Source organism: Gymnoscopelus microlampas, assembly GCF_963454915.1.
Source record: "Gymnoscopelus microlampas genome assembly, chromosome: 7".
NCBI lineage: Eukaryota > Metazoa > Chordata > Actinopteri > Myctophiformes > Myctophidae > Gymnoscopelus > Gymnoscopelus microlampas.
This window is the reverse complement of record NC_139944.1, coordinates 9,996,979-10,019,390: the sequence shown is the minus strand read 5'-3', so window position 1 is coordinate 10,019,390 and position 22,412 is coordinate 9,996,979. Positions and strand designations below refer to the sequence as shown.

Here is a 22,412-nt window from a genome sequence, read left to right as displayed (position 1 = left end):
AGAATAGGGACGTTATATGGGGTTCTTGTGAGTAATATCATTCTGCCCCAAAATAACAGGAATGAAAAACCAAACACGTACTGTACATGTCTTGTCTTCATCCAGGAGGGGATTTGTGTTCCTGGTTTTGACTTAGTGCAAGGGTTCCCAAACTTTTCAGGCCGCGACCCCCCCAAAATAATCACATTTGAACTGGGGACCCCCCACCCTGACAAGCACTTGGAATTGTAGGAGTTGAGGCATTACATTTAGTTTGACTCGGTTCCACAGATAAATAGTGTGAAAATAGCCGAACTACAAGCTCACAACGCCTCGCACTGCGAGGCGTTGTCAGCTTGTAGATCGGCTATTTTCACATTGTTTTCCTCTTCCTTGTGTAATATTTGGCCAATTTGGTATTAAAAAGAACTCAAAAGTAATTGAATTGTAACTTTAGAAATGTGCAGATAGCCTGTATACACTTATACTGTATGTTGGTTTGTTAACTGCTGAGTGAGAAAACAAATCAATCAATTAAGCAAATCATCATGGGGACCCCCCCCCCCAACAAAAATTCTTTGGGGATCCCCCCGCTGGGGGGTCCCGACCCTCAGTTTGAGAACCAATGACTTTAGTGGACGCTGCCTGAGGCTTATATACTCTGCAATCCTGGCAAGACTGGGTGAGCGGGGCGGGGCGGGGCTATAGGACAGGAGGCTCCAGGGAAAAGACGCGGTGTCACCACACACGCAGTGGGCGGAGGCTGTGCTCCCTCCTCCTCCTCTTCCTCCTCCTACTCCTCCTCCTCCTCAGACGCGGCTGGCCGGCCGGCAGCAGTAGGTGCAGCTCCGCAGGCTGTCCCGGTCCACGCTGCCCTCCACGCTCCCACGACGCCCGTCCTCACAGTGGGACACTGCGGACAGGGGGGATGGGGGGGGGGGGGGGGGGGAGGGGTCGGGGGGGTTGGGTTGGGTGGGCAGAGAACAACGGGACAGGTTGAGATAGGAAGGGTTATTAGCAGGCGATTCCTTCACAGGTGTTAATGATACTAGTGAAGGCTCTGTTCCATTTAGCGTGGCGCTTAATTCAGTGGTTTTCAAACTTTTTCATGTCAAGGTTCCCCCAGATTAATATGTATTTGGCCACGGACCCCCCCTCTGAAAACGTTTTGTGCCAAAGACCCCCGGAAGAGAAGATTTATGTCAAAGGAATACAATATCCATTTTTTTCCCATTTTAAAACATTTTAGATACTACAAAAACGTTCAAAATTAGCAGATGTACAAGCTTGTAGATCTGCTATTTTTGAATAGCCAACATATAAATGGATAAAGTGGTTAAAATGATTGTGATGCTGTATTAGTTAATTCAGCTGGGGACCCCCCGGAACCCCCCCCCCCCCAAGGACCCCTGGGAGCCATTTTGAGAACCACTGACTTAATTAACACGTAGTAAACAGTACGGCAATACAATTTAACAAGCTAAAAGGATAACACGAAAAAGCCCTGGGGGGGCTTGTTTCCTCTTATATCCATATTTTAACTTATACTCATACTACAGCGTCACACAAAAGCATCAAAAGTAGCAGATCTACAAGCTCAAAACGTGGCGCGAAGCGACACGTTTTGAGCTTGTCGATCTGCTACTTTTGATATTTTTTCATTTGAATCCTGAAAAGTAACTGTTTTGGACATAATGAGGTTTCCACCCAACAGAGATGATATACAATACGATACAAATAATCAACAAATAATTTGAGGACATCTGCTTTTTTAGGTCAGTTTTGAATGTTGAATTCCTATCTTTCCACTCTCTGTTAACCCATTAAGACCTGAGACCCATTCTACAAATGTCATCTGAATCCGTAACAGTTTTCTGAAAAACGTATATGTCGCTACGTCACTGTAACCCGACTTCGCCAAATGGAAGAAGCTTGCGACACACACAGCCTACTTGTTTGTTTCACAGCCTACTTCCATCTGAGACTCCGGTAGCAGAATCGATGCCAGACGGCATTTCATTTTTTCAAGCTACTTGGCAGGTGATTGGATGATCCCGCCCCCTAGCAGCCGCTGATTGGTTCGTACACGCAGAGACCGGGCAGCTTAAAGGACGACTTCACCGATTTTCAACCTATCTTCATATAATTGGTCCTCACTAATACTCATAAAATAAAATGGTACACTTTTTTTCTACTCGGTCTGTGTCTCAGAGGAGGGCTGTGGACAGTTCAGAGTCCCGTCTACCGGTGACATCATCAATGGGGAATCCAAGCTAATAGAAACTGCAGGCTTTCTATTCCTGGAAAGTTGCAATGCAATAAAATAAGCCATTGTTCTCGTGTTAAAGGAGACACACCATGAATTTAAAAAAAAATATTTGATATTTAATATCATATGGTGTATGTCCCTCAAACCATTTTCAAAAGGTTTGAGCCTAAATCAACACTCAGATATACTCATCCCAAGTCAATTCTCTCAGGCTTATAAAGCATTTTCAGCTGCAATACCAAAATGTCCTGTTGGGCAGAGGGGCGCTGTACTGCGGTACTGAGCAATTCTGTCTGTCAAAATACATGGGCAAAAAGTTTCGTGAGGTAAGCAAACTTGCCATTCTGAGATGGCCTGTTCAGACACGCCCATTCTGAAAATCTCTGAAATGAGAATGAATGACTGAATGTTAAAAAAAAATATTTTTTGGGGTACAAGAGACACTGGGGAGCCCAAAAAAAAAAAAAAAAAAAAAAAAAAAAGTGAAATTCATGGTGTGTCTCCTTTAATAAAAATCTAAATAAAAAATGTGAAATCCTGTTGGAAAAAGAAATCATGCCTAATGATGATGTCACTGGTAGACGGGTTTCTGGACTGTCCACGGCCCTCCTATGAGACACAGACCAAGTAGAAAAAAATTGTACCATTTTATCATGAGTATTAGTGAGGACCTATTTTATGAAGATGAAAATCGGTGAAGTCGTCCTTTAACACCCTGAGAGATTCCAGATCAGGGTTATTGTGAAACTCAATACCGCCCTCATTCACTGGTGCTCAAACGTTTTTCATGTCAGCGGCCCCCAAAATTAGGCTGCGGACCCCCATCTGAAAATATTTAGGGCCAGGGTCAAGAAGCAATGATTTGAGTTAAGATTTTAGTTTAAACAATACCGGTATACTCAAAGATTTGCACAAAAATGTTCAAGATTTTTCAAAAATAGCAGATCTACAAGCTCATAGCTTGGCACGAAGTGACGCGCTATGAGCTTGTATATCTGCTATCTTTGAATAGCCAAAGTATAAAACCACACTTTTGAGAACCAATGTGCTATATACAGTATACTGTATATAGCTAAAATCTAAAATGACACAGATGCTTTCCCCGTACAGAGGTACCGAGAAGCTATTATTATCATTATTCCTCACATTTAGTTCAAATTGATCACGATCATGATCCTGAAATTTGTTACGTCGGTATAACTCACAGCTCTCCTCTTCCCCGTTCCCCAGGTCATCTTCGTCCTCCTCCTCTTCCTCGGGGAGCAGGTGACCGCGGCAGGGGCTGGTGGGGGTCACGTGACTGGCGCCCTCCAGGCTGGTGCTCAGCTGTAGCCTCCGCATGTGACGCACCACCGCTGTGGCGTTGAAGGCTTGCTGTGTGTGTGTGTGTGTGTGTGTGTGTGTGTGTGGGGGCGGCCATGTAGAGAGAGTGACAAACCAGTGGTGGAGGATTGTTTAAAGGGATATTTCACTTTCAAACATGTCTGGGGTCATTTTAACATCTATACTCTGGCTTTCGCGTTTCACCCCAGACAGTTCTGCTTGATTCAGTATTTAGATATTTAATATCTAAATACCAAATGCCAAAAGCCTGAGTAGACGTTAAAATGACCCCAAACACAAAATCGTTCAAAAATAGAAGATCTACAAGCTCACAACGCATCACATTGTGACGCGTTGTGAGCTTGTAGATATTCTATTTTCAAATATCCGAAGTATAGTGCTTAGGTGGTTAGGTGTGCTTATGTTTTGTAATAATAATCTTAATCTACATAGTAGAATGTTTTCGAATGATTGTAGTGGCGTAAAAAGCACAATATATTTCTTTGATATAGTGGGTAGAAGTATAAAGTATTGAGATTGACAAAGTAAACAAAAAGTACCTCAAAACTGTGCTTAAGTACAGTACTTGAGTAAATGTACTGAGTTACTTTACACCAGTGGTTCTCAAAGTGGGGTCCGGGGACTCAGGGGGTTCCAGGGGGTCGCCAGCAAAATTTGTTAAAACAGCATCACAATCATTTGAACCCCGATATCCATATTAAAAAAACGTTCGCATTTTCTGGGGGTTCCTGGCACAAAACCTTTTCAGATGGGGGTCCGCGGCTAAATGCATATCATTTTGGGGGGTGAGAACCACTGCTGTACACTACCGAGAGACAACAGAAACAATATGGACTTTGTGATCCACAAAGAAAGAACACAGAAAAATGGACGCTTGAAGATGTTTGTTACTATAGTGTCAGACACTGACCTTCCATTTACTTTTGGCAAAGTTCTTCTTGATTTGAGCACTGACAGACTCATGGATGTTCTTATCCAGAGCGGTGTCTCCACAGATCCTGGAAAGAGGTAGAGGGTTTTACTGAATACTTTAATGCATTAATAATGACACCCTATGAATAAGGTTTTAACTAAACTCGGCAAATATGCTTTTATTTACACTGCCTCCACAGCCTGGAAGCAACTACAGACAGAATTCCAACAAGATTAGACTTTAAGAAATGTTGGTGGTGGATTCAATTGGAAACTGTATGCTTGCCATTTGTTTCCTTGACTATCTTTTAAGGTAGATTTTTTTAATCGGCCTCAGGTCTTAATGGGCTAAATAAGGTCTATATGAGTTGGGATAACTTGGAACCATTTTGACTAATGTACTTTGGTGAAGGGGGTAAGAAATGTGACTATTACCATGGGTGCTGTAGGGCCTGGTCACATGTGTATCTCTTCGAAGCGTCATTCTCCATCAGGTGGCTGATAAAGTCTTTGGCTGCCAAGAAAAAAGGAATTGTTCTCACTAACAATCCACTCACACAACCTGCAGGAGTGCAGATCTCGGCTGTACACGTGTTTAGAGATCCATGAATACCTGAATCGGAGATGTCGTCCCAGTATGGAGAATCAAATTCATACTCTGCCTTCAGAATCTGCTCAAACAGCTTGGCGTCGTTTTCGTCGTAAAACGGCGGGTACCCGCATAATCTGAAGAAGAGTAACACAGCGTCTAAAATTACAAATCGTCTCTGTTGGGTGGAAACCTCATAATCAGGGGTGCACATAACTGGTGCGCAGGTGCGCATGCGCACCCAAAATAAATAATGCGCACCACATCAAACGACGCGAGGCGCTTTTGCGTACCAACAGCTGGGACAGGAATTTCCAAGCTTTTATTTTTTAGCAAAACTAAAAAATAAAAGCCTGGAGAACGAGGACACATGCTGCACGTGATTGTGTCAGTGTCTGGCATCGCCTCGCATTGCCTGGCTGCATGCACGCAGCCAGCTGCACGTGATTGTGTGAGTGTCTGTCTCGCATCGCCTCGCATTGCCTGCTGAGTGCCTCTAACATCCACTGAGGATGTTAAAGGCACTCGTCACCGATGATGAACGCAGCGTAATGGTGCAAAATATGCCGTGAACGTCCAAATCTGGCGGATAAAAGCAGCGCAGCACAGGGCACCAACCTTGGGGGCTTCACCAAACGGCGTGAGAGAAAAAGAAACGGCAAAAAACGGCGGAATTTGGAAGCAGACCGTCCTTTTTTTCTCAAGCAGCACCCCCCCGTTGACAAAATTGTCCGGTGGGCACCGTGCTGAAGCCCCCCCCCATTGACAGAACGGCACGGGACCATTTATTTTGTGCGCACCAACTCACATTTCCAGGTGCTCTTCTGAGTAGTAGACCTAAAAAGTTATGTGCACCCCTGCTCATAATGTCCAAAACTGTTGAAAATAACAAAAGTTGCAGATATACAAGCTTAAAACGTGACTCAAAGTTGATCTGCTCATTTTGATACTTTTGTGTGACACTGACTGTAGCATGATCAAGTAGGAAGTTAATTTATGAAAAAAACACAAAAACTTAGAACATGGAGATAAGAGGTTTCTGCCCGACAGCAACCAAATCCATGACAAAAATGTATCTGGGCTCAACTCAACTCAAAAAAGCACTTTTAACAAACAAGACAAAAAAGAAAAAAGAAAACAGGGGCGTAGAGCAACAGTACATGTCAAATGCCATGGTGTCGAGCTCAACTTGAATTGAAGGTCGGGAAGAAAAGGTGAGTCTTCAATAAAGACTTAAAAACCTAAGAAAAACCAAGCTTTTCCAGAGTCTTGGGGCAGCTGCCACTGAGGTACGCTGCTTACATGTTGTCCAGAGGAGGATTACCCAACGGGCCGACTGGGCCCAGGCCCAGGGGCCCCTGAGCTAGGGGGGCCCCTGAGCTTGAGCCTTTTTTTTTTTTTTAATAAAAAAAAATTTTAACATATTTTTTTTAACAATTTTAACATAAAAAAACCCTAATAATTTCCCTTATTAACCGCAATATAACGGAACAATTTCTTTGTATTTAAGTTATAGGTAAAACATGCATTATATTAGCCTATCTGCCGCCGTGCACAGACGTTTTTAACCGAAAAAACCCCTATTAATTTCCATTATTAACCGAGATTTAACCGCAAAAATTTCGCTTTGCGCGCGCGGGTGTGGGTGCGTGCACGTGCGCTGCGCGCGCGTGCACCCACGGAAGGGGGCGGGGGGGCCTTTTGCGTGTCTCGGCCCAGGGGCCCGTTTCTTCCTAATCCGCCTATGATGTTGTCATCCTAGCCTTACTTGTTATCCTGGACCTCTAAACCTGTTGTTTGATATATGTTCATGGCTGAGCTCCGACAGTGCAATTTGTAAATAGCTCTGAACAAGCACGTCTGCTAAGTACCTAAATTGTACACATTACTAGGCTGTAATGGGAACGTTGTCCGTTGGGAATGATGCCCGTTGGGAAGGCATGCATGTCCCTCCGGTTATGTAATATCCAAATCTACACATTGTATCCCTTGTCACAGTACCCGTTGTCAGGGTACACAACATTCCTTCAGGTCCTCTGCGACGTGCAAGCCAAGTTTGAAGTCGATCCGTCGGACAGATCTCAGGATAAGCCAGGGGCAGTCAGACAGACAGACAGACAGACAGACAGACAGACAGACAGACAGACAGACAGAGATTCCATGCATTTATAGAAATATAACTGTTGGACTCACAGAATGTAAGAAATGACTCCTATGGACCAGCAATCCACTGCTTTACTGTAGGGCTTCTGAGCCAGCACCTCAGGAGCTGCAACACACACACACACACACACACACACACACACACACACACACACACACACACACACACACACACACACACACACACACACACACACACACACACACACACACACACACACACACACATACCGCAAAATGTGAAAAGAGAGAATGGTAGTGATTACGTAAAAGGCGAGGGCCTGCTGAGGTCGCCGTAGCCAGTGTGTGCAGCTCTGCTGCATTTAACAACAATACTTGTGAAGCACAAGCAGTTGACTCTATGGTCAACAGGACTTGAGTCTCTACACGCTCCTCATTCACACAGAAAAAGAGCTATTAGCTGGACCTATACTTTACAGCTGTGGTTCTCAAACGTTTTCGTGTCAAGGACCGCCAAATTGTAATGTATTTGGCCGTGGACCCCCCATCTGAATAGGTTTTGTGTCAGGGACCCCCAGAAGAGAAGATTTATGTTAAAGAAAACATAGAAGTGACATGCTGTGAGCTTAGATCAACCTATAAATGGATCAAATGGTTAAAATTATTGAGATGCTGTATTAGCATATTTTATTGGGGACCCTCTGGAACCCCCCCAAGGACCCCTGGGGGTCCCCGGACCCCACTTTGAGAACCACTGCCTTACAGGAGGTACTGACTGAGAGAGAGAGGATTGGATGGCCGCAGATCTTACCCACGTAACCAGGAGTACCACAGGCGGTGGACATGACACTGCCTGTATCCTCGATCTTGGACAGCCCAAAGTCACTGATCATGATCTTGGAGTCTTCCTCCATACTGTAATACAGCAGGTTCTCTGGCTGCAAGGAAGAGGAGGGGATGAGACAGTCACAGGGGTGCTGGCAAATGTCTGTACATGTACATGTAAACTTAGTTTACATGTATTGGGGGTAACTAAAAAGAAAGAAAAATGTTTTGGGGTAAGTAAACATTGCAGAAGAGTAGTGGTGAGAAGTAACTAAGACAATTTCAAGGTAAATATGTAAATATGTAGATAACTTGTTTTTGGCCTTCTATTGTTCTCTTGTTCAATCTCCTTCCCACTTGCCCCCTACCCCTCTTCTTCTTCTCTCTCCCCACTCTTCTTTCTACGGAATTTAACGTTGCGATGGGAGTGATGTACAAAAACGAATTTCACCCACTTTTTTACCTTGTAAACCTGTGATGTGACAATAAAACTGATTCTGATTCTGATTCTGATTCTGAGGTACTTTTACTTTATGTGAATATTTATGTTCTACTCCTGTTATACTCCTACTCCATCTCATCATACAAATCATACATCTCTCAAATAATTTAGTTTGACAATAAAACATGTTTTAAATGGGGCATTCTGCATAATGAGTTCTACTTTTGGTACTGTATTATTTTTATGCCAAAACTGTATTACTTTGTACTCGTACTCAAGTAAAAAAAGAAAATCTTGAACACAGGACTTCAGGGATAACTGAATATTGCAGAAGAGAACGTGCAATATTGAACTGGAACAGCTTAGATGAAAGTGGTTATCGTCTGTTGGGTGGAAACCTCCAAAACTGTCCAATAAAACTGTTACTTTTCAGGATTCAAATACAGCAGCAGCAGAAGCTCAAAACGTGGCGCGAAGTGACGCTTTTTGAGCTTGTAGATCTGCTACTTTTGATGCTTTTGTGTGACACTGTAGTATGATCAAGTAGTAGCCTGGCATGGCCAGACTAATATCACTGCGTAGATATTAGTCTGGAATCTCAATGTGGAACCTGCATTTCCGAGGGGCAAATAAAAAAAATGCCTCAGGTGATAAACCCGCCCCATATTTGCATACTGGGCCCTGATTGGTTCCTCACAACTTCGGAGGGAGAGAAATACAATCTCTATTGAGAGGGGCCAGACCTAATCTGCCAAGGGAAATTTCTTTTTTGCAATGGCAGATTTGTCTGGAACCAGGCTAATCAAGTAGGGCCGGGGCGTTAATTTATGGGAAAAAAACATAACAAGATCAAATATGGCGAAAAGAGTTTTCTGCCCGATAGTGCCTTCTGTGAAGCAGTGGTGGACAGTAACAAAGTACATTTACTCTACTCCAGAGGCAAATATTGTACCCTTTACTCCATCGCAATTATTGGACAGCTTTAGTTTAGTTACTTTGAAGATTTAGAGTATTAAAACAAATATTACATACATTAACTACTTAAGCCCTATTTTTGTAGATCTGCAATTTCTACGGAAAAAGTTTGACATTGATATTTGATATTTTGATATCAATACTTTTGCACTTGTACTCAAGCACAAATTTGAATACAAGCCTTTGACTTGTAAAAGAGTAGGGCTACATTGTAGTTAGTGCTACTTTTACTTAAACCCCAGCATCCGTATTGTGGGGAAAGCTTTTGCTGAAAATAGCAAATCGATCAGCTATTTTCAGCAAAAGCTTTCCCCACAATAACATAAAATAAAAAAAATACTAGCATAGAGCCCTGAGCGCTCAAGTACTTCTGCCACCAGTGCTGTGAAGGTACCTTCAGGTCTCTGTGGACTATGCCCATATCATGGAGGTACTTGACTGCATCCAGGATCTGGCGGATGAGCTGGCTAGCATCTCTCTCTGTGTAGAAACCCTTCTCCACGATCCTGTCAAACAACTCTCCTCCCGATACCCTGCAAGGTTACAGCGCACTGTTGCATAATAACTACACACACGTGAAGACAATGTGCCTTGACTAGGACTGGACAATTAAACCAAAAATTAAAACCGATATTTAGAGCCAATAAGCAAATTAGATTTCCTCATGTAGCTGTCACGATTACAACATTTAAGATGACGATTGACTGCCATTGACATCTATAGACATCATTTAAATCCAACAATTCACTGCCATTGACGTCTATGGACGTCATTTGGTGATGTCAGTGATTACGATAGAGGGCGCTCTTCCGCAACCTGTCAGTGATCCTAGGACTCCCGAAGAAAAATACACCCGGAAATCACGTGATCTAAACAGAATCCAGCCCTTCCGGTCTAACGTTATCAGATTTATAAAAATACATTTATCTCTGATTTGTCTTCATTCATTATTATTTGATGATTATTATTTGATGATTATGATTAGTTATTAACCACTTAAATATAACACAGAAACAAAGAGAGTGTACTCACAATTGCATGACAAGATAAAGGTGGGATGTGCTCTCAAAGATGTCCTCCAGTGTCACAATGTTGTGGTGCTTGATTCTGAAGGAGAGACAGCCTGATTTATACACCGTCATACAACAGAGAATACATTAACCACTTAAACTGTATAGCTTCTATATTCTCAATGAACTTTTGACAAATAGCTGTCCCCAGCCCCTCCCCTCCCCTCTTTGGTCTCTGATTCCCTTGAGTGGACACACCTGCGGGTGTCAGCCGTGCCTAGTTGGCTAACGAGCCCCAGAGACTATTTAAGACTTTACTGAAGACAAGGGTTAGCTCAAGCATACACTGTAAACCTACACAACAGCTGAACACACACAGAGATCCAGAAACAAGCAACATGACACTATATAATGAACCAACACAGAGAGTGGTCACCGATAGTCTTAAATTGCAGATCTACAAGCTCAAAACACGTCGCTTTGCAGAGCTTGCAGATATGCTATTTTTGATACTTTTGTGAGACATATGATGTATGATGAAGTAGGGCATTAATTAACAAAAACAAATATGGAGATAAGAGGTTTCTCCTGCCAGTGCAACGATATACAATAGTCACCAGATAGCATTAGAACATTACAGAACTGTAGTTAAATGGTAGTGCCGTCATCCAAAGAGCTTTACAATGTGTGTTGCATTCACACCCATTCACACACTAAAGTGCTTTACAATGTGCGTTACATTCACACCCATTCACACACTAAAGTGCTTTACAATGTGCGTTATATTCACACGCATTCACACACTAAAGTGCTTTACAATGTGTGTTACATTAACACACATTCACACACTAAAGTGCTTTACAATGTGCGTTATATTCACACGCATTCACACACTAAAGTGCTTTACAATGTGTGTTACATTAACACACATTCACACTAAAGTGCTTTACAATGTGTGTTACATTAACACACATTCACACTAAAGTGCTTTACAATGTGTGTTACATTAACACACATTCACACTACAGTGCTTTACAATGTGTGTTACATTCACACATATTCACACTCTGACGGTTGAGTTAACCATGCAAGGCATCAACCTGCTCGTCAGGAGCAGGTGGGTTCAGTCACAGTGTCTTGCTCAGTATAGTATACTAGAGTTTCGGGGGGCTACGCCCCCCTCAACCCCAGCCGCGCACGGGGCTTTGCGTTTGTTGGTCCCTCCGTGTCCCTGTCTCTGTATCCGTGTAGCTGCAGCACAGAGTGGGCAGTATAGATGGGGATTATGGCTGTTAGAGGCATGTACGCGCACGGGGCCCGCGTGGGCGTGTGTATATGGGGGTAGACAAATTGTCTAAGTAACATTTGCAAAAAGGGGGAAAAAAAAAAAAAATTGTAAGAAAGTATAATGTAAAAGTTACAAAATGATGAAAAATAAGTAGAAGAAATTATATTTTGTATGTTTGGCGGACCACCAGGGGGTCCGCGGACCCCCTGGTGGTCCGCGCGGAAATCGTGGGATGAAAATTTCCAAAAGGAAAAAAAAAAAAAAAAAAAAAAAAAATATGAAGGTGGCTGCTTGTTTTTCTGAAAGCTGGCGAATGGCAGCCCTTTCTGCAAGATGGCGGCCGCCTGGTGTTGTTGTGATTTGGTCGTGCGCACGTGCTGTCGGTTACACAGCGTTGTACTGGCGAAGTATAGTTCTCGCTTACACAGACATGTCCAGACATGTTGTAGGTCCCTCCGTGTCCCTGTCTGTGTGTCCGTGTAGCTGCAGCACAGAGTGGAGTGAGGCGTTTCGAGCTTGTAGATCGGCTATTTTCACAATATTTACTTGTGGAACGGAGTCAAAGAGAATGGGGGGGTCCCAGATCAAGTACGTGTATTTGGGGGGGGGGGGGGGGGGGGGGGGGGGCGGCGTGAAAGGGTTGATAAACACTGCTCTAATCGGAGCGAAATTATCTGAAATGACTACATGACCATAATGCAGCGTAACATGCGTTGCACGGGGCGGTCCTGCCATTACGTTAGTTACTGTAGTTGCTGTGGAGCTACATAGTTCTCCAGAAGACACACACAAACATACACCATCTACAATGGACGAACTGAGCAGCAATATAGACATTCACCACACGAACGTGCATTGTTGACAAAGTGATTGCACAGGCGCTGCAGGCATGACAACCAGGTTAGCGTTAGCGACATGGCAGCTATCACAGCGCCCTGTCCGTCGTGCTGCAACTGCCTGTGATGGCTACAGCAGTAACAGCAAGCTGTCTGCGATGCCATTGTCTGGAGACTGCTCTTAGCGTGACACGACCAATGAGAGTGAGCGCTGTAGTTGTTGCTAAGATACGGTGGCGTCTCTGCCCCATAGCTTGTAGATCTGTCACACATGATTGGCGTAGGCTGCGTTGCCAGGTCTGACTTTGTGTGTAAGCAATGGTCGGCTTATTTTTGCGCGCCTTTGGGCTCGTTTGCATTGTGCGCACGGCAGCGCTTGTTTAGCGTACGTCAGCGCGACGTGGCAACGGACGTGGCAACGTGAAAGGTGATTGGCTGGTGAAAAGAAACACCCGACGTTACACCGGAAATGGTGCCTGGAGAAAATGGTGACCAAAAAAAAAGTTTGGAAAAAAAGGAAAAAACCCCCGCAGCGGCTGCCTGCTGTAGTGGTGATGAGGTCGTGCGCACGGTAAACGGTACGAAGCTGGCTCCCCTTCCGTTTTGTCCGACATTTGGTGAGTAGAATTAATTATGTTGCGCGGTGGAAACGGTGTAGTGAGCAGTGAGATGTCCCCTACGCGAGGCGTAAATTCAGCGCGGCGGCCGTGGCGAGTCAGTAGGCGACATGTGGTCTGGCGGTGCGTTGTTTATTCGATAACAGAGCTGTGGGGTGTCACCACCGAGGGTGCGGAAGTTGCTCGCCATTTATATAGTTAGATAAGCTACCCAACAGCAGATAAAGTAATTGAAATCAGCCAACAGTAAAGTGCACACATGAATGCATTACTAATTACAATCCAATAATATGATTGTGAAATGGACCATTCTGCAACTACACTGTCCCTGAGTTGAGTTAATCCATTCAATCGGGGTACACCTGTGTCATTTTAGATTTCTTTGACTATTAAAAAAATAACAGATATACAAGCTCATAGCGCGGCACAGAGTGCCGTGCTATGAGCTTGTAGGCCTGCAATTATTTGGTGAAAATATGTGCAAATCTTTGAATGTATATAGATTGTTTTAAAGCGAACAATTGTAAATAACATATTTGCTTCTAGGGGGTCCCTGGAACAACATAGTTTGAGATGGGGGTCTGCAACAAATATATATCATTTTGGGGGTCCTTGACATGAAAAAAGTTGAGAACCATTGACATAGCAATATAAGTTTTTTCAAAAAACTGTTTGGATTTAGAAGACATTTGTAGAATCCCCAGAAGCAAAGATTTTAATTAAAATGTTCGCTTAAAAAAATATATATATATATATTCAAAGATTTTCAAGAATTTTCACGATTAAAAATAAATAAATAGCAGATCTACAAGCTCATAGTGTGGCACTCGGTGCCGCGCTATGAGCTTGTAGATCTGCTATTTTTTGAATAGCCAAAGACATCTAAAATCACACAGATGCGTTCCCGGGATTGAAAGGGTTAAGGTTTGGAGTAGTCTGCTCCCACCTAATCTCTCATTCTGCTAACAGCAGAATGTGTCAGCACCACTGCCCTAAACATGTAGTGTTGTTAGTTAGTAGGAATAAACACAAAAGCACCTGAGAGGAAGTGGACTAAGAAAGGGGAGGAGCCAAACCGAGTTCTCGTTTCTACACAAAAAAAGGCAGAAACTGGGAGCCCATGAAGCGAACAGAAAAGGTGGGAGACGTGAAAAATGTGGACAGAATGCCCAGAATAGGGATGCTAGGGTCCATGTGGTTCATTATATCCCCTCCGTCTCTGTCTCACCCCCACCCTCCCAGCCTGTCTGTGTGTTAGTCTGTCTCACCCCCAGCCTGTCTGTATGTTAGTCTGTCTCACCCCCAGCCTGTTTGTCTGTGTGTTTATCTGTCTCACCCCCAGCCTGTCTGTCTGTGTGTTTATCTGTCTCGCCCCCAGCCTGTGTGTGTGTGTGTGTGTGTATGATAGTGTCTCATCACCATGCTGCAGGGTCTCCACACTGACTCCTCCTCTGTATGCTGTTGCCGTGGCAACAGGGACCCTAAAAATAGGTCTTCTTTACTCCTGACATTTCCGGTACATGCACACACACACACACACACACACACACACACACACGCACGCACGCACGCACGCACGCACGCACGCACGCACGCACGCGCGCACGCACACACACACACACACACACGCTCACGTGCACTTGGGCACTAATGCACAAGCACACATTTTAGGCTGGCCTTTTTTTTTTTTTTTTTTTTAACCCTACAGTCTATAATTGCATGCTGATGTGCACTGAAATTAGCAGATCTACAAGCTCACAACGTGTGTTGTGCTGTGACATGGTGTGAGCTTGTAGATCTGCTCTTGTTGGTGTGCGACCCTAACTCCAACCTGGATCTTTTCCAAATTGTAAGTCTCCCTTCCTAAATCTTTTTGAACCATAAAACAACCATTTCCCTCAAGATTCAATGTATCCCCTGAGCAAGCAGGCAGGCTCTATTGGCTCAATTGTAAAAAAAACATTCTGCGCCAGCACTGGCGCAAAAAACAGGTTAAAATCCGGGGTAGAAGAGGAAAGTTAACTAGTGCAGCTTTAAATGTAGGAATTGAAAAAAAAGTGCATTAGCTCACTGTTTGGGAAACAGTGGCCTAATGCATATCAAAATGGGGGTCCTTGAAATGAAAAAGTTTGAGAATCAGTGTCATCGTGGCAGCTGGTGGCATGTCTCTCTCTCTCTCTCACCTGTGCAGCACAGCGATCTCATTCTCTATGTTGTTCTCCTTGCCCTCCAGAGCTTTCTTGGGAATGCACTTGATGGCCACCAGTCTGTGGGTCCTCTTCTCCTCCGCTAGCACCACCTCTGAGAACGCACCGCTGGGGGACAGCACACACGCACACGCATGCACACACACACACGCACACGCACACGCACACGCACACGCACACGCACACGCACACGCACACGCACACGCACACGCACACACAGAAACAAATACACAGAGAGAGAGAGAGATTTAGTTAGTATAGTAGCTTATTTAGTATAATTGTGAAAAGTAATTTAAAAATACTGAGCTTATATTATACGCCTATTTAGTAACCTCTGATATCTGCCTTTTTATCATTTTCTGTATGATATAAACTGGACCACAATGTCAACAAGCTTTGGCTATTCTGTGATTAATCCATTTTGGTGCATTGTAATTATTGATGCTGTGCTTTTAACTGCTGCCAATAAAAAATATTCTATTCTATTCAACTTTCACCATAGACAGAGACAGACAGACAGACAGACAGACAGACAGACAGACAGACAGACAGACAGACAGACAGACAGACAGACAGACAGACATGTGTGAAGTTGATCCCTGCAGATTGCAGTGAGCCATGGGATTATGGAGAACATACGCATGTGAGTGAGTGCATACGTGCATACATGTTTATCCAGTGATGGAAGAAGTACTCAGATGTTTTATGTTTTTTTTTTTTTAAAGTAGATAGAAATAGTCTGTTACAAGTAAAATTCCAGTATTCAAAATGTACTTGGGTAAAAGTACAAAAGTATTGGCATGAAAACTTAAGTAAAGTACTTACATGTACTTAGTTACTTTACACCACTGTGTAGTTACTTTACACCACTGCGTGCGCGCGTGTGCGTGTGCGTATGTGTGCATGCGTGGGTCATGCAGATGAATAATTCAACATGGTGACTATTAACATCAGTGCTTTCAGGGCTTTTTGCCGTATAGAGTTTTGGGGCTTTGGGAAGCCAACATTCTACACAAAGTCACAAGTTCACAGAAAACAGTGGATAGGCCACTAAAACAACAGCCCTATTTTTATCCATAATGGATTCAGTCAATGCAGGATGCTCGTTTGTTGTTGTTTTTAGGGGCAAATGGAATGCATTATGGATCACTGGTGCCAGGACAAAGTGTTGAATTGAACTCGGAGGACCAAAGGGTCCATTTGGTTACATTTATACGTTCTCACAGTTACAAATGGACAAATCAAGGACTTTACTGTGCCTGGGAGCATGCCCATGCACTCTAGCAAGCCAACTTTATACTTTCACCGTCGGACGAGTCGCTTGCCAAAGACACACGGTATTCAAGTGAAAAACACAGCTTTTATATTTTTATTTCTTATTTGTATGTAGAGCAGCAACTTATTTTACCCCCTTTTTTCTCCCAACATTATCCGTCACGCCAATTAATTCCTCCCCACACATTTCTGCGTTGCCAGTTGCCACCGTTGTTGTAGCCTGTACTGGCTCACCTGCCAGTCAGTGTTGATTTCGTTGAATAAAACTATGACGAAATATGTCTGTGGACTACCTTTTTTCACTGACGAAAACTAAATAAAAACTAAGCTATGATGACTAAAACTATAAAATATAAATATACTGACAATTTTGTCAACAAATAAAAAACAGACTAAAATGTTTTGGAGGGACTAGTGGAGAAGAGATCCAGTAGAACTAAGAAACGTAATCATGGTGTCACAGCTCGAAAATAGCCGATCTACAAGCTTACAACGTGTCGCAGCGCAATGTGTTGTAAGCTTGTAGATCGGCTATTTTCGGCATGCAGCTAAGTGAAAATCAGCCATTTCTACGCCATCACAGCCCCGCCAAAAATCTTCAAAATCAACTAAAACTAGAATAAAAGTAAAACATTTCAGGCGACTCAAATATGACTAAAACGAAGCAGAGTTTTGTTCAAAAGACTATGACTAAAACTAAATCAAGATTTTCTGTCAAAATCAACACTGCTGCCAATGAGGAGCCCCCACCGGGAGGACGTACGTAGCACCTGCATCCGAGCTCCTACTCCTCCTCCCGCTCAACATTCCCCGCTGACAGGTACTGCCTCCCCCAGCCCATGGAGTGACCTTCCCCCGCCTGGCTTCCCTCCCCCAGAAGCCAGAACACAGCCAACATGTGTTTGCGTAGAGATACTCGACCATGTACTCCGGATGCAAGAAGAAAAAAACACATAAAAAAGAAAAACCTGGCAGCACTTTACTAGCTGGAGGCGTGGACAGACTGTACGTGGTTACAGAGGTGGAAGAAGTACTCAGATGTGTTACTTAAGTACAAGTAACGATACCGCTATGTCGTTGCTGTCGAGCAGAAAACCCCTACTTTTTTTGTTACTTTTGGTGTTTTTTCGTAAAGATCTGCAGATCTGCAAGCTCGAAAGGCGACGTGAAGCGACGCGTTTCGAGCTTGTAGATCGGCTATTCTTGATATTTTTTTATTTGAATCCTGAAAAGTACCAGTTTTGGACATAATGAGGTTTCCTTCCGACAGAGACGACAGTAGTTCCATTCTGTTACAAAGGCCTTACTTGAGTAAAAGTACAAAAGCGTTGCCTATTGTCTATTGTATCTCTAAAATAGCTGATATACAAGCTCAGCTCACATTGCATCGCGCTACGGTTTGTTGTGAGATAGTAGATCTGTTATTTTACGAGTGTAGGGCTTAAGTGGTCAATGTACATTACGTTTTGTAATAATCATCCAAATCTGTACAGTAACTTGTAATTAAGTGAAATAATCGTAGTGCAGTAAAAAAGTACAATATTTGCCTCTGAGATGTTAGTGGAGTAGAAGTGTAAAGAATTGAAAAAAGTACCAAAAAAAATGTTACTTAAGTGCAGTACTCAAGTAAATGTACTTGGTTACATATCTCCCAGTGCGTGGTTACATAGCAGCCTCCCCCATGGGCCAGGCAGCTTGCATGTCAGAAGGAACAGTTTCTTATGTAAAATGCAAGTGTTCCCTGTTCATCACATGGCAGAGCGTGCGAGGGCGGCTGGAAGGCTTCACGCGGCTGATGTCTTCACTTCATGCCCAACGCACTGCCGCACTGCCCCCCCCCCTTCTTTAACCCATTCAATCCAGGAACGCGCTATGAGCTTGTAGATCTGCTATTTGAAAAAAAGTGAAAATGTGTGAAAATCTTTGAATTAATACATTTTGAATATATATATACAAATATATACAAAGTGAACATTTGTAACTCAAATCTTTGCTTCTGGGGGGGTCCCTGGAACAAAATATTTTACGAGTGTTTTCACGATTTTTCAAAAATTGCAGATCTACAAGCTCATAGCGCGGCACTCAGTGCCGCACTATGAGTTTCCCCCCCCCCCCAAATGAATCGCCCTATGATCTTTGGTGCTCCACCAAGGGGAGCACGAACCCCAGGTTGGGTAACACTGGCCTAATGCGATCTTCATCAACCATCTACACCAGGGGTCGGCAACCTTTTTGACATGAACTGCCATGTTTTTTTTTTCTTGATAGTCAGTGTGCCATATCAACATTAAGTTTAATTATGACACCACCAAATAAAGTAACAGATTTTGATTGTTCAATATTTTCTTTCACATCAGGATGTAATGATCAATAGGCTCTATGCACAGCAGCCATATTATCACTTCCTTCACAGGTGTTAACAATGATACTAATGAAGGCTCTGTTCCATTTTTAGTGTAGCACAGTGGTTTCCACGACCCCCATAATTCTGAGTGTACAAATGGAACCAACATTTGGTTCCATTTGTACACTCTCAGCTATTTGGAAGCCCATGAGGGTCCCTGGACCCCAACTGTAGACCTACTGGTGTAACAGGGTGTTTCCAGTGGGCCAACATGCACAATATCAGCACCCTGACTCTGTTTGACCAGAATGGAACAGAGCCTTCATTAGTATCATTGGTAACACCTGTGAATGTCTTCATAATATGGCTGCTGTGAATAGACCCTATTAGACTCCCAGACTCCCTCACGAGTCAGAGTTCAGAGTTTGGATAAATGTAGAATCATGTGCTGGATGTAAATTTGCATACACATGTGAGGGACTTCATTTAATATATTTTATTTTAAACTGAAAATCCTCTCTCTCACACTTACGCCAGTGTGCCAGTGAATACCCTCCCCTCTGACAATGTTGGCACCCGTGCCTAAGGTTGCCTAGAATGCCTACCCCTGATATAGAGTATAATGAACTGGACCTGAGTTACCTCTGTACTTGGACCGCTTTTTTTTTTGTCTACACCTAAATCTCTTCAGCTTTTTGGCCAACATTCCCAACAGAATATGGATGGGGTTCAAGTGACCCATTTAGATCTGAGGTCTAAATCCTAACCTATATGTTTTCTGGAAAAACCGGGGGAAAATAAAAAATAAAAACTTTGCCATATTAGTAACAACTAATGTGACTCAGATACTGTCCCGAATTGAAAGGTATAACAAGGTCTGAATGGGTTAAGAACAGATAATATGGACTTGACGGTTCGTTAGCAGTGAGTTGTCAACGGCGAGCAAACCTTGCCATGAGGAGGCAAAGCACATCTGTCTGGAGGATGATACCCATGCTTTCAATGCCTATAAACTATTCATTATTATGAATCCAGACAGAAATAGGCATGTGTGTGTGTGTGTGTGTGTGTGTGTGTGTGTGTGTGTGTGTGTGTGTGTGTGTGTGTGTGTGTGTGTGTGTGTGTGTGTGTGTGTGTGTGTGTGTGTGTGTGTGTGTGTGTGTGTGTGTGTGTGTGTGTGTGTGTGTGTGTGTGTGTGCGTGTGTGTGTGCGTGTGTGCGTGTGTGTGTGTTCCACAGGGCTAGCCCTACCGTCTAGTGCTCAATGAAGCAGTGTTGCAGAAACAACTGCATGGTAAAGGGCTTCATATACACATCGCTCGCAGAAAATAGCCGATCTACAAGCTCTCAACGCGTTGCGCTGTGACGCGCTGAGAGCTTGTAGATCGGCTATTTCCGGGCATGAGACGGCACTCAGCTAAGTATAATCAAGCCTTAAGGCTGACTCCAAGAGAAAAAGAGGGAGAGAGAAAGAGAGAGAGACAGAGACAGAGAGAGAGAGAGAGAGAGAGAGAGAGAGAGAGAGAGAGAGAGAGAGAGAGAGACACACACACACACACACACACACACACACACACACAGACACACAGACACACACACACACACACACACACACACACACACACACACACACACACACACACACACACACACACACACACACACACACACACACACACACACACACACAAAGAGAGAGAGAGAGTGTCAGCCTATTTTCACACATTGCCAGTTTTGCTTTGTTGTGTTTAAAGTGATTTCACTACTGAATCACATCTCCTCTCAATCGACCCGTAAAAAGTCTGTCTCTGTTTTTGGAACGGTTTTGAAGTGTGCAACATTTACACCCTCTGTTTTTATCACAGGGTCAAGGGCAAAGGTCAACGCTCTGTTACTGGTCAGTGAAAATCCATTTAGTGCTAATGGCCTGCACAACGACAACACCTCTAGCACCACATACACAGAGACAGACGGGGAGACAGACAGACAGGCAGGCAGGCAGAGAGACAGAGAGATAGACAGGCAAATATATAGAGAGACACACAGGCTGAGAGACAGAGTAGACAAACATTGAGACACAGACAGACAGACAGACAGATAGGCAGGCAGGCAGGCAGGCAGGCAGGCAGGCAGGCAGGCAGGCAGGCAGACAGACAGACAGACAGACAGACAGACAGACAGACAGACAGACAGACAGACAGACAGACAGACCAATAGGATGATAGAAAAGCAACCCCAGCAGAATGTTCAGACTGTTATGCTGACAGCAGTGTTCAGAGCAGAGGTTATGACCGCTGGGCACAACATGTCTTGAGGATACGGCAAGTTGTTCCGCCAAAGAACTGGAAAACACTACAATTTGGTTGATAATATAACATTCATTTAAACAATGAGTTTTCATTGTGATACAGACAAATATGAACTTAAATTAGGCTATACTACGTTAGTTTCATTGATCCAAGCTGGAACACAATTGATGGATTGATCATTAAGATCAGATAATGCACGAGGCCCACCCATCTGACTTAACACCCATCAGGTCAGGTGGGTGGGCCGCAAACGCTTTTGACCTTTCCAAAGATCGTGATCCTCAAAAGGTTGAAGGGCCACTACAAGTAGTGTGTTGTGGAAGTTACTTTCAACATGCAATCATGACCTGTCACAATTATTACATCATCTCCTCGCAATTACTTAAGATAAGTAACGATGCTCATTTTTGTTGTTTGTTCGTGTTGCTTGTTTTTCTGTATGGGGACTACGGATGGAAACTAGCATTCTTGCTGAATCTGGTGTATTTCCACTGCATTGTATGTGTGGTGTTCACTAATATGCGCTGTCCCATCCAAATAAAGATGTAAATAACTAGGTATACAAGTATATTATCAGGTTACTTCCATTGATCTGAGCCCCAACACAATTGATTGATTGCTCATTCAAATAAACATGCACGCGGTCCACACTTTCGAGATTTTCAAGTGAGCCCTATGACCCAGAAAGTGTCAGGGGCCCGGATGTTATTGGACCCATGTGCAGGAACTCAAACTCAAATACACTCAGGAAACCAAGGTTGACAATAAACAAAGACTTTACTGAACTTAAAGGACACACAAGCACACACTGACAACATACAACACCGCAACACAACACAGAGCCCCGGAGACAAGCACCAAGACACTATATAATGAACAAGCACAGAAATCAGAATCACAAGCAGTGTTAAGGTTTAAATAGTCTCTGGGGCTCGTTAGCCAACTAGGCACGGCTGCACCCGCAGGTGAGTCCACTCTAGGCAATCAGTCCAAAGAGGAGAGGGGAGGGGCTAGGGACAGACCCAGGACGTGACAGAAAGGGTTGAGAACCCCTGGTTTGTACCACAG

The 22,412-nt window shown here is 43.6% G+C and overlaps 1 protein-coding gene across 1 annotated transcript in view; it reads right to left on the bottom strand.

The window, feature by feature from the left end:
• Positions 1 to 788: 788 nt before the first annotated feature.
• camk1a (calcium/calmodulin-dependent protein kinase Ia) overlaps positions 789 to 22,412 on the bottom strand; it is a gene marked incomplete at both ends in the record, with an annotated part of 32,789 nt that continues 11,165 nt past the window's right edge. Inside the window, 10 exons of the mRNA XM_084063425.1 lie at positions 789 to 892; positions 3,454 to 3,622; positions 4,503 to 4,590; positions 4,940 to 5,018; positions 5,118 to 5,230; positions 7,287 to 7,362; positions 8,029 to 8,155; positions 9,854 to 9,992; positions 10,492 to 10,566; positions 15,394 to 15,525. Of these exons, the coding sequence (XP_083919551.1) occupies positions 789 to 892; positions 3,454 to 3,622; positions 4,503 to 4,590; positions 4,940 to 5,018; positions 5,118 to 5,230; positions 7,287 to 7,362; positions 8,029 to 8,155; positions 9,854 to 9,992; positions 10,492 to 10,566; positions 15,394 to 15,525 (1,102 nt within the window). The remainder of the gene's footprint in view (positions 893 to 3,453; positions 3,623 to 4,502; positions 4,591 to 4,939; positions 5,019 to 5,117; positions 5,231 to 7,286; positions 7,363 to 8,028; positions 8,156 to 9,853; positions 9,993 to 10,491; positions 10,567 to 15,393; positions 15,526 to 22,412) is intronic.